This window comes from Epinephelus moara, chromosome 3, assembly GCF_006386435.1.
Source record: "Epinephelus moara isolate mb chromosome 3, YSFRI_EMoa_1.0, whole genome shotgun sequence".
NCBI classification, from domain to species: domain Eukaryota; kingdom Metazoa; phylum Chordata; class Actinopteri; order Perciformes; family Serranidae; genus Epinephelus; species Epinephelus moara.
The window spans coordinates 33,068,846-33,081,612 of NC_065508.1; the positions used below are offsets into that span (position 1 = coordinate 33,068,846).

The 12,767-nt window shown below is 41.4% G+C and overlaps 1 protein-coding gene across 1 annotated transcript in view; it reads left to right on the forward strand.

Annotated features, from left to right (window-relative positions):
• Positions 1–12,767, forward strand: part of LOC126387950 (roundabout homolog 1-like) — a 131,824-nt gene that overhangs the window by 40,685 nt on the left and 78,372 nt on the right. The window contains exon 8 of the mRNA XM_050040766.1: positions 5,619–5,945. Coding sequence (XP_049896723.1) covers positions 5,619–5,945 — 327 coding nt within the window. The remainder of the gene's footprint in view (positions 1–5,618; positions 5,946–12,767) is intronic.

Genomic DNA, 12,767 nt, shown 5'->3' on the forward strand with positions numbered 1-12,767 from the left:
TGTCAGAGTCGCTGGGAGAGCTGATTGTGTCACACAGCTGTCAGCAGCACCAAAGGGTGATAGTCCACAGCATTCTACATTGATGAATGTCACCCATTGTTTCTCTAGTACTTGCTTAATTGGGAAAACAACAAAGACACAATTATGCACATTCTTCAAGAAGTGAATTTAAGTTTCAGAGTTTGAGTTGAAAACGGGAATGCAAGGGCCCAGACACACCAAACTGGCATCAGAGAACTAGTGGCGACAAAGGCTGACTGTTTCGTCGCCTCAGGCCCCATGCGTCTTGGCCAAAAAGTTTCTCTTGAACACATCGCAGAGACAGCCAACGGTCAACTACCATGTACGTTCTGTGCTTGCATGAGAGGAAGTAACTCCATACCGGCAGGCGGAAGTAGTCTGTATTCGACATTCAAAAAGGGAAACTAGAACACTGACATGGCGCTAGTTAGTCGGTTAGCACATTAACAACACAGCCTGATGTTTATATAAAAAACAAAGTATGTTTTCCCTGTTCAAGTGAACAGTAACACAAACAACTATGAACTGTTTGTGCTTAAGAGCTCAGTGTCTAAAAACAATAATCTACCAAATTTAACTGTCTCAATCTCACAGCCTCTCAGTTTAGCCATTTGTTTGCTTTTCTTACTTCCATTTCTCTTCTCGTCCACTTAACTGAATTGAACTGTCAATTGGAGTGATTTCAATTACCGACAGGCTCCGACATGTCCAACACTGATTCAACCTGCTGGATTGGTTGAAAAAATAATGACAAGGGCCGACTAGTGCCAACGGTGCAGGACACACCACAAAAACTAGGCCGACAGGTGCTCATCGACGGACCAACATTGACCAATGGCCGATGGCTTCAGGGTTATCCACACATTCATTTATGCATGGTTGCCCGCCACATTAACATCTGCTGCCACATACAGATTTTTTTTTTTTTTTTGGAGCTGAACCCTTCATTAGGAGTACTATTGGAATATATCTACTGTTTGGTTATTAATTGCACCACAGAATAAGTATCATACTTATTCTGTAGCAAACACTGCGCTTGGTCTGTCAGGGCCTTAAGTCTCCAAGTGTCTCCAAGCCTCAGAAACATGTGTATCAGCCTGTCTGAGGTGTTGTACCTTTGGAAAGGATACTTTTTCATACTGAGCTGACAGCTGGTGTGACCTCAATGCGGCAAGCTAATTTGATTGTGAAATTAGATATTTTCTCTGTATATATCTTTGGTTCAGCTCCAAACAATCATAGTAGCCTCCTTTCATGCACTCAGTACTGTACTGTAAATGACACTCAGGTAGGTCGATCCAAGACCACCAGCGTTGCAGTAAATTACACTCATATTTGTCACATTGTGTTATTAGAATCTCAGAGTGCATGATTTGTTGTTTCAAATCCCCTACCATCCCCTTTATCACCTCCTCTTATCCTCCTCGTTTCCTCCTGTAATTTATCCCCTCATGCATTATTTTCTGACTCATATTGTCATCAAACTTACTTGAATAAAATACAAAATACCTCGCTTGTTATTCCAACATATCATGGCTTTCTGCTCAGTTTTTTTCTGCACATTTTAGTTGATTCTCTAGAGGGATGCACAGTTGTGGAGCAAACCGACTCTCTACCCACTTCTGTTCTCACTGACTGAGACAAAACTACACAGACATGCTGCTTTTCTTTAATGTTTGTTGCTCTTCATTCCCCTTCTCTCTATAGATCTTCACAAGACAACAGAACTGCCTCAGGGATGACTGACAGAAAAAAAACATATTTGTAGGGACACAGGTGTTACAAATGACCTTTGGTGTGTATGTATGTACTCCATTGTGCATCTGCGTGCATGTTTTTGCATACTGATTGTGTGCTGGCTGCTGGCCCTTTGCAGATAAAGCCTGGTCTTTTGGGGGCCCACTTGTAGTGGGCTGATATTGCCTCTCTGTAATGCCAGGGAGCTTAGGGAGCTGCAGGGACTCTTAGGCATCAGCCCAACACAATTAAGAAATGTAAGCAGCATGTGTGACTGGAGGCCACAGCGGCCACCTTGTTTATATTGTTCCCTTATAGGTTTAAATGTCGAGACCATGTGTAAAATTGTACTTAATTGAAACGTTAATGCACATTTTTGCTCACAGCTGCATTGGTGGTTTTTGGAGAGCTGTACATATTATTTTTTTTAATGTTGTTTAAGATAAGTTTCCCTTATTTTGAAGACGCTTCTGACCTTTTTCACCATCAAGTGTGACAGATAATTTCTTCATTCAGGCAACATTTGGGAGGGCACAGTAACTAGTCTTAGGTCTTAATCTTGCAAGTGACAACCTGGCTTTGTGCTGGTCCACCAAATTAACTTTATGTGCTCACAGCACTGAAAAAAATGTTGAAAAAGTCATCTGGAGGAGGGGACAGTGGATGACATGATACCTAGGCAAGATGCCTGCCAAACTGCAGACCACTGTTCGAGACCAAAAAACACCAAAAACTGGGAGTGAGTTAGCAAGTCGTTGCTATGTTTCCAGCAGCTTTTTAGGCACCAAATGTGGGTGTTTTTTAGCGACCCATCACTATTTTTCCAGTGACTTTTATAGTAACCAGTTGCTGTTTTGTTTTAGCAATTTTCTAGGCACTAAATGTTGGTGTTTTGTAGCGACCCATTGCTGAGTTTCCTCTGGCTTTTAAGACACAAAAAGCAGCTATTTTTTACTGAGACATCGCTACTTTTCCTGCGGGGATTGTGCCCCCCAAAGCGGGTATTTTAAGCCAAAATTGACAATAACATGTTTTTGTGCCTAAAACTAACCACACGTTAACCACAGTGTTGCTGAAACATAAAGTTTCAACTAATCTGCTACATAATAACGTGTAAATGTAACATATGTGGTTTGTAGAAAAGTGCAATACCAACATTGTTCTTAATGACTGGGTGGACTTTGGGGACCCCCTGACTTTTCATCTAGTGCATTATAACATCCACTACTAGTTCATGACTAAATACCTGCAAAACTAATGACACTTCCATCATTCTCAGGTGTACTCTGTGTTTTGTGCTAATTATTAAATGTTGTCATGCTTACATACTGAACTAAGATAGTGACCATGGTAAATGTTACTGGCTAATTATCAGCATGTTAACATTGTAAGCATGTTAGCATGCTGACTTTAGCATAATGCTCAAAACAAAGCTTTAATTAAATTCCATTTACCTTCATTATATTTTGGTTGAAGGAAGAAAAATTTTAAAAGGGTATCTCAAAATTTTGCCCCAAAAATCCCAAGTTATCTGTATGATTAGATACTCTAGGAATAAGTGAGAATAAGGCCAATAGGCCTATTCATGGTGTGTACATTTCCCTCATTGTTGCCTAACAGAATGACTCTGGTCACTTCCAATCTAGTGTTATTGTTAGAGACCTTCAAGCTACATTAGCACTGTGCCAGTGCAAAGAAAGGTCCTGCTTGTGCTCTTGTTTCAAACTGTGGTGCTGTGGGGTGTCACTGAGGAGCATACTGTACAGGCGGGTAATTACCTGCCTGTACAATTCAACTTTTTGGCAGCTTTTGCATTCATTAGCATGTAGCCCTTTAGCTCGGTCAACCACTTGACAGCATTAAAGGAAAAGTAGACAAAGGAAGCAAATGGAAGGAATTTTTAAAAAAAAACAACCCAGAATGTAATAGTCAGGCAGTGGGAGGGCTTATCTCAGCAGTCCACAACCATTGAGTCAGACTGCTACCATCCAGGTAATGTGGAGCTTTTGGATGCAAAAACATACAAATGTCAGCATACCTTTCCATTTTAAATGATAAGCTTGCACACTTATCAATGCCTTTTGTTCCTGACCGTTTGTGTAAGTGTGGGGGTGGTACTCTGCCTCTTAAATACTTTTCCTTTATAAGATTTTGGAAAAGGCAGTAAATACGGATTTGTGCAAATGCACAAAACCACACTACCTAGTGGATAAAATTCTCACCCATTTCACAATGCGTGAGGTGTTATCTATCTGGGTAAACACTTGTCTGTGTGGGATTTATTGGTTGCAGCGGGAGTGTAGGAGCTCATCACTCTCTTGCACAGTGGTGATTATCTGCTTTACAGGGCGATTGGCACATTAAAGCGTGACCTGCTGATGGCTGTGTAAGCCAGTGTTTGCAGCAGCATGAAAGAACCGAAAAGAGTTCCCACAGCAATAAGACAGGTAAACAGTGGATGCAGGACCGACATTAATGCCACATTTTCTAAATCATCTCGGCCTTGCTTCCCTCTGTCTTCACTCCTTCTCTGTTGGGTTGTATGCAGTTGCCTGTGCTTTTTGGTTTAGGATTAAAGGCGATTTTAAATTTAATCTAGATTCTGCAAATATAATGACTCCTGTAGCTGTTTTGTAGAATCCATACCAGATTATCCAGCATTCACACAACACTGGAGGAGAGAAAAAGGAGAGAAAATAAGTGAGAGGGTGTGTGTGGACAGGGTCGGAGGTGGGCTGGCTCGACTGTGTTGGGGGATTGGAAAGAGATGGAAGGAATGTAAGATGTGCCGAGGCATTGGAGTTGTGTACCTGGATCTCATTAGGGAGGTTTGCTTTGTCCTCTGCCTCACAGGGACTCATTGTTACACCGTTTCTTTGAGGAGGCCAGCATGATTGACATCTCAACTGTGTATCAGGGATTAGAGGTGATTTTGTGGTTGTTAGTGTGAGTATGGTTGGAGGTATTGATTCGTATTTCTATGGCTGGTGTAACGATTTCAGGGGCTGTGGTAAAATGGGCTCCAAATGGAGAACACAAAGCATAAATAAATGTAAACTCCAGCAGGGTAGAGGAGAGAGAATGATGACTCCTGTCGAGGATGGGTATCCTTTCTCTTTTGCTCATAATACCAGAGCAGACATCTATGGGAAATACATGAAGTATAATTAGATTTTCCACTTTATTTATTTCCCTAGTCACTAATGAAGTGTACAATACATTTGGGAGCTTATGCGCTTCCTATTGTTACCTGTAGCAGCAGCAGTTTCAGACGTGTTTAAAAGTACTGATTACTGAATATAATCATTGAAATGAACACAGATTGCTTTTAGTATTGTGTCGTTGGAGCCACAGATAACACCATAATCCCTTTTATGATTCAGCCTTGAAGCTTTTCTCAAAAATGGCATATAAATATTTCCTTGCAAAAACACGTTTTAAGGCTAGACATGTTTTGAAAGATATTACTTCCTGAGGATTTCACATGTCAGCATTGTTTTTTTAATTTACGATGCCTCATGGGGTTCCAACTGCTGAAACAAAAGGAAAGCATTTTATGAGCGACATGCAATTGTGTGGTAATTACATTGTCAAACTGGATTATTGTTAATACAAGGCACTTGCACAGCAATAATAATATGCCATGTCTAATTCCTTTAGAGCTGCTGCTGTTTTGATTAGTACTACTCTTTAATGCGTGGAAGGATTATTTGATGAGTTTTACTGTGGCTCTTTGTGGAGTGTTTTGTTGTAATCCATATACAGTAAGTGTCATATATCTAATACGGCAGTAAAGTATATACCTGGAGCTAATTCTCCTCTTTGCTTATGTCACCTTTACCCCCTTCTTTTTTCTCCAGGGTCTCGTCTTCGCCAGGAAGACTTCCCTCCCCGCATTGTGGAGCACCCCTCTGACCTCATTGTGTCCAAAGGGGAACCAGCCACTCTCAACTGTAAGGCAGAGGGCCGTCCAACCCCCACGGTGGAATGGTACAAAGATGGGGAGCGCGTCGAGACGGACCGCGACAACCCACGCTCCCACCGTATGCTGCTGCCCAGCGGGTCCCTCTTCTTCCTACGTATCATCCACGGACGACGGAGCAAGCCCGATGATGGCAGCTACGTGTGTGTGGCCCGAAACTATCTGGGTCAGGCGATCAGTCACAACGCATCCCTCGAAGTAGCCAGTAAGTTGTCTTGGTGTGTGTATGGTGTTAACATGTTACAGTGGTGAGAGCTTTGATAATTATTTAAAAGATTATATAGCAAATTCACCTAACATATGAATGGCCACAGTCAAAAATAAGTACAAAACTTTACCAGATTGCTATGTCTTTGACTGAGAATAACTGAGAAGCTATCTCTCATACCCAGACATGATATACAGATATGCAGATAATCACTGTCTGCGCTCTGTTAAGCATTTTAATTGATTTTCCAGTCTCTCAATGTGCATGATGATAGCAAGGATTTTAATATCCATCTTCAAAGAAAGTAAGCAGCTTCTTTAAAAATGTTAAAGTCTGGAAAATATGTCCTCAGTATAACCTTTATATAATCTCCCACTGAAAGTAAGAATAGCCAAAAAAACTTTTTCATAGGTGGAAATACTTTCATTTTCACCAAAATGTGTCACAGTCTTTATTATATTTACATATATTTATAGACTTAAAGATGAGGTTGATAGCTTTTATAAACAATGGCTTTTCATATTTACTGAAACTGTACTATATTCATGCAGCACTAAATGACACAGATAATCTGTAAAAAAAGAAAAAAAAAGGCCTTTCTGCATGTGAGCGAAAACAACCAATCAGAGGTGAAAAATCTCTAACGCAGCTGTCAGTCATGTTGATCACTGCTCAGGAACTGCGGTCAGACTGACAAACCAGGCAGCACTGGTCAAATATGAATCAAGACTGTTGAGCCGGCTGGTTGGTGGTGCTTGGTACTTCGGTTTACTATTTCTAACATGGTGGCCAGGTCACATACTTCTCATTTTACAGCTAAACAGTACACTAAAATATGTTTCCGAAAACGTTTGAGGTAAGAAAAAGGCCATGCGGTAAAAGAATCTTGATTCATATTTGATTAGTGCTGCCTTGTTTGACAGTTTGATCACAGTTCACAAGCTGTGATTGACATGATTGACAGCTGGATTAGAGACTCCTTGCCTCTGATTGGATGTTTTCAGTGCACAGCGCTAGAACCTAGCAAATGCCATTTCAAGCAGTATGAAGAGGAGGAAGGACATGATTTTATTTTTCATAGACTATTGCCCCGTTTCCACCGAGCAGTATGGTACGATACAGTTCAGTTCGGTATGCTTTTTTTTCCCGTCTCCACTGTGAAAAGTTGTGGACGGTACCAATTGAACCGTTCCGTACCGTTACCATTTTTGATACCCCTTCTGTTGGGGTACCTAGCACACAGATCTGGTAGTCAGAGAAAAAATAACTTAATTCACTCGGCCGACTGGCAGCAACTTTTAAGGTGGAATGTTAACTTGTAATGTTACTCAATGCATTAGGTGACGTCGTGAATCAATCAACACAACCTAAATATTTCATATAACAACTTTGACCATTACTTAAAGGCGCTGTACGTAAGAATGTGGCCAAAATGGTTACTGCACTCAAATTCAAAATACTGCAGCGAGTCGTGTCCCATGTAGAGAGACTCTCACTGCAGCCTGTTCTATTTTGTTCTGAAAATGTTGGCGTGCAGCCTCGTTCTGTGGACAGTTAATGAGGTGCAGACTTCCATCTGTGTCACCGGTAATGAGGAAATACAGTGAGTGCTGGACGGAGCAGTGAGTGACAACAACCCCGCCCACATTTAAGAGCCATGTCTGAAGGATTACTTCTGGTTCCAAAGGTACCATACCGAAAGTGTTTGGTGGAAACGGGGCTTATCTGTCAGGAAATTCTTTCAGAAAAATGTGACAGTTTCAGCAAATATAACACAAAGTTGTTTTCATAAAAGTTACCAACTGTCACTTTAACAACAAATTACCATTGATCTTATTATATGTGAAATATAATGTGTAACTATAAAAGCCTGTTTTATTTTGTTACCTTCCTTCCAGTATGGGTCATTTTTATGGTTGAGGGACAGGTGGATTTTCACGATGCAACCCACCTGTCAGACATGCAGCAGCTGTGTGTCTGCTTTAGTCCCCACGGTTTAAACAAGTGCTGAATGTGTTCCCAACAGGTGACAGTGTCACCGAACTCGTTTAATCGTAGAGCTCTAAGTGTCAAGCTGGTGCTGCTGCCAGTTAAACAGCCTTTCACTGCAGTATGTCTCAGGCACGAATCTGTCAGTTTGCATGCAGCAGTCAAACGTGTGTGTGTGTGTGTGTGTGTGTGTGTGTGTGTGTGTGTGTGTATGTTAGCTAGAGTGATGGAATGAAGCAGACAGAGGACAGGGGGCAGAGGGCAAAAGGTCAGGGCTTGTGACCATCAGGACAGGGTAAGTGCAGCTGGTCAGTGAGCCTCTATGGGACGCAGATTCTGCAAGACCTAAAACACTGGAATTTGGTAAACAACATGAGTAAAAACTGCACTGAAAAAAGGAAGTGTTGGTGACAAGGATTAACAACAGCAGCCATGCCCTCACATACTCTGTAGCTCCGCATCCTTTACTGTCCATCCCCAGCTCATCTCAGCTGTGTCAGCTTGCAGAGCTCTGCCCAGGCTCGGTCTCCTGGGCAGATATTTCGCAAAGGTTTTAGAATAATAATACCCCCTCTAGTATCCGTTTCACCCTTTGAATTATAATGAAAGAGATGGTCAAACGGTATCACGGTAATGCTAGATCAGCACTCCAACCCTGAGAAGCTCAGCCCTCTAGGGGGAGAGTTTATTACTCGGAGTTCACTAAATTTACTGTCAGGTTTTAAGGTCGAGGGAGGGGGAACACAGAGAGGACTTGTTGAAGCTGCCTGGATGAGTTATGTCTCCCTGCTTCATCCTTCAGAGGTCACACAGATTCATGGGTCACCCTGGGGCTGGATAGTAAAACAGAACCCCCTTTGGCAAATGCTGCTGAGTTAGGGAGTTTATAAGAGGACTGAGAATCTGGGGAGTGTTAAAACGAGGCTTGACCTCACTCTGTCAATAGACCAATGTGTCAGATCATTTGTCTGGTCTTGTTAATGTGATAGTTGTTTATTTTGTGTAGTGTTTAATTGCTTAAATGTTGCTTTGACTGAAGAGCACTGTATTCAAGATAATGACTGGGTTTTGAGCTGACATGTTTTGGTTATTCTTTTGTGCCATACACAGTAAGCCCATGTTTTTGAATAGTTTGTTTTGACAAACAGCCTGAGTATCATCATGTTTCACTTATTATATTTGTCCCTCATAAATTCACTCAGGCAATAAAACTCAGATGGCACTCACAATAACAGAGCAGATTCATGGATTGCAATCATTTTCCAGGAAGAGTAGCCACAATTGATGCATCATAAGTACTTACCCCCCCCCCCCCCATATTCATAATGATTATTTATCAAATGCCCCCAAAGCGAAAAGAAAACAAATTTCCTCCCCTCAATATTCACTTTAAAACCAACTCCAAAATCCACTGGATGTTCACTAAACACCTCCTGCTTCATGTAGGTTTACAACAACAGCTGTGCGCAGCTCATGAGCGCGTGCCAAAGTTTTTGGCTGCTCTGTATCTTCTGCCTGCCATGCACAGTTGATCACTCACTAATATACAGGTAAAACACAGTTTAAATCACAGCATCACATCTACACCTGTTGAATAGAAACAGGTGTGTTATAGCTCTTGAACACATGTGGTTGGGTGTATTTCAGTGTAACAGGTTGGAGGATGATCTGACGTTCACTTTATCACTAAACTGTGTTGCTGTGTAGCAAACAAACACAGGACTTTAACCCAGCAGACCGCTGTTTGTGTCCTGTGGAAAACGTGGAATAGTTAAGGTAACGACGTGACATGGAAATTGACATGTCCGAACCTTACACTGGAGGGGTATCTGGAGCATCTTAGTTTGAAGCATAGAGCCACTGACCAAGCTGCCGTATTAGAGATGCACCGATTCAGCTTTTTCAGTTTCAATACCGATCCCGATGCTGTGGCTTTGAGTATCAGCCGATACCGATCCGATACCATGGTTGACCTAAAAAGCTATATACCTTTACATGTAGAACAGAAAAGACTAGAGGCACCAGGCATTGATGACTACACAGTTCTTTCCTAAGATAAAATGAAATAAAATGATACAGATTAATGCAATGATGAACTTTTTATTTTTAACAAAAATAAACAATTGTGCAACAGCAGTTGAAATAGTGTGAAATACCTCCACACAGCAGATTCTCTCCTTTGCTCCATGACATATGACATACCTCGCATCACAATAGATTTAAAGGGAAAGGATTGCCTCAGGTATAGGTTGCATTTTCCGATACCCGATTCATCAATTTTGATGATATCAGGGCCGGTATTCGATCCAGATATCGGATCGGTGCATCCCTATGCCGTATTTAACGCGTTGGGAGTGAGAAGGTGTTGTTAGGTGAGTGTGCATTAGGATGCAAATAGCAGCTACTAAAGACACAGCCTTGAGCAACATTTACCTTTAGCCATTAGGAGCCGTGTCCACCAAAGTGTTTTTTTTTCCCGAGGCCAGCATATTTCTTTAATTCTTTGCCAAAGTTTTATCTGAGTGCTGAGAGTTGTAAAATGTTCAACTTAATGTATAATGCTGCACTTGCACTGTTACTTCTTACAAAGCTGTTCAATCACAGTGGGGGCAGGACAAAAACCACAAAGAGAAACTATCACATCTCACATGTACAAGTGCTGAACAACAACAATGGAGGACCAGTATGTGAATATACTGTATGTATATGTTTCCTCTTATGTACCCACACAGACTGTGAGTCTGTCCTCTCTCCCCACGTACTTCAGCTTAACCTTCATCCAGAACAAGTACTCTACCTTGCACAGACATTTTTACTCCCACGGATATTCTGTGTCATAGCAACGAAACGCAAGCAAGCAGGCCCAAAGCATCTCAGCTGCAAAAACGCTGCGCCTCCAAAGAGCTCTTGGGCACTCCCAGTTTTTGAGGGTTTGACCCCAAAGTGAGCACTTCACTTTCCATACAGCGTTATCATCAGGTCAACATTTTAATGTGTCCAGTACTTATGTTTATTACTAAATAACTGTAAAAATATGACATTCAGTGCTGATTGGCAAAGGCTAGCATGCTAACATGCTAGATTAAGAACTGGGAACAAGGACATTAGCGTTTAACTTAAAGCATTGCTGTGCCTCAGAACAGCCTCACAGAGCCAGTAGCACATGTGGAGTTATAGTCTAAGATGCACACATGATGCTAAAGTAAAAAATAGAATATACTCTGTTTATCAAAGAAATCCTAATTCAGTGTTTCCACGTAGGTATTCCTCCAGTGCAAAGGTATAAGGGCATTATTCAGTATAATAAATATTCTATGCTCTGCACCTGTCCCTAAAAATAAACATTTAAACAGTCATAATTGATATACATGATCGGCTGTCACTTTATATAATATGATGTGTTCATGCACTCAGCTACACAGGAAGGGAAGACACTGCAGCACGTTGATTAGAGTCCCACAGAGCATTAGTCATTTGATTTCTTATCGACAAAGTAAATGTGAAAGCTACAGTGGAAAATTAATCACTTATAAAAGCTTCAACTCAATTCCACATGAATTTACGGTATTATAGCTTTTTCTACTGTCGCTTTGATTTAAGCGAAGTAAGGGAGAGATGATGAAAAGTGGGGAGATGGCTGACAAAAGACAGGCTGACAGGCTGAAAGTGATGGGAACAGGAAAGGAGTGACGGAGACAGACGGGAGGAGAAGAGAGCGGGGAAGAAGTGTCTGTCCTTCAAGGCACAGAAGTGAAACTAGTTTGCAGAAAATTGAGGCGACGTGGTAGAGACAGTGACAGATGTAGTATGTGCTGGTGCCTGAAGCGTGACCACGGGGTTGAAATACTGTGTAAGCACACACAACATGCTCGCAGACACACACACACACACATACACGCACACACACACACACACACACACACACAAACAGTCAACTGGAAGTGAAAAGGATGAAATGAGAAAAAAAAGGAAAAAGCACATATAACTTAGTTCCTATCCAATAAATGTCACTGAAGACACTCAGCATATTTTTTCCTGCCTGCGGGGACCCTAGAGGACCCTGGGAAATGAACATATGTCCTATTGACCTCAGCCACTTGATTCAATCATGGAGCGCTTTATTGAGGTGAAGGCAAAGTCACAGCCCGTGTACTCTAAAGGTTATTGGATAGTAGACCTGTTTTTAGGTTCAGTAAGGGAGAAGAATAAATGATATTCTTAAACTAATTGGACACTGCCATTTGCTAGAGGAAAGTGAGGCTTGTGTCTGAGCTTAAGGTTAGCCCACAATACTGCAATGATGAAGTAATGAACCACAGGGAAAGACAACAATACTGCCACATCACATATCATGCATTAGAGCCTATAAAGAGAAAGGCAGAAACATCCCCTCTGATTCCTCCTGATAGTTTGTGTTTTTATTTACATGTGTCTCAGATACATTTGGCCCATCACACATAGGATTACAAGACGCAGTTGCCAAAGCCAGAAGGAAAAAACATCAACCATAACATTATATACACTATATACACTAAACAGAAATTTAAAAGCAGCACTTTTCTTTTTGCTCCACTTTTTCTCAGGTTTAAGTTAAAGGTCTAAGACTTTTTAAGCACATAAGACTTATTTCTCCCAAATTTTGTACACAATTTTTTTTTTTTTGCCTGATGGATTTTCTGCTAAATTCTCAGAATTGGAGACATGTTATGGCAGTGAGATGAACACTTAATTGATGGGCAACAGCTCTGGTGGACAATCCTGCAGTCAGCATGCCAATGGCACGCTCTTTCAGAACTTCTGTGGCACTGTGCTGTGTGATCAAACTGCAGA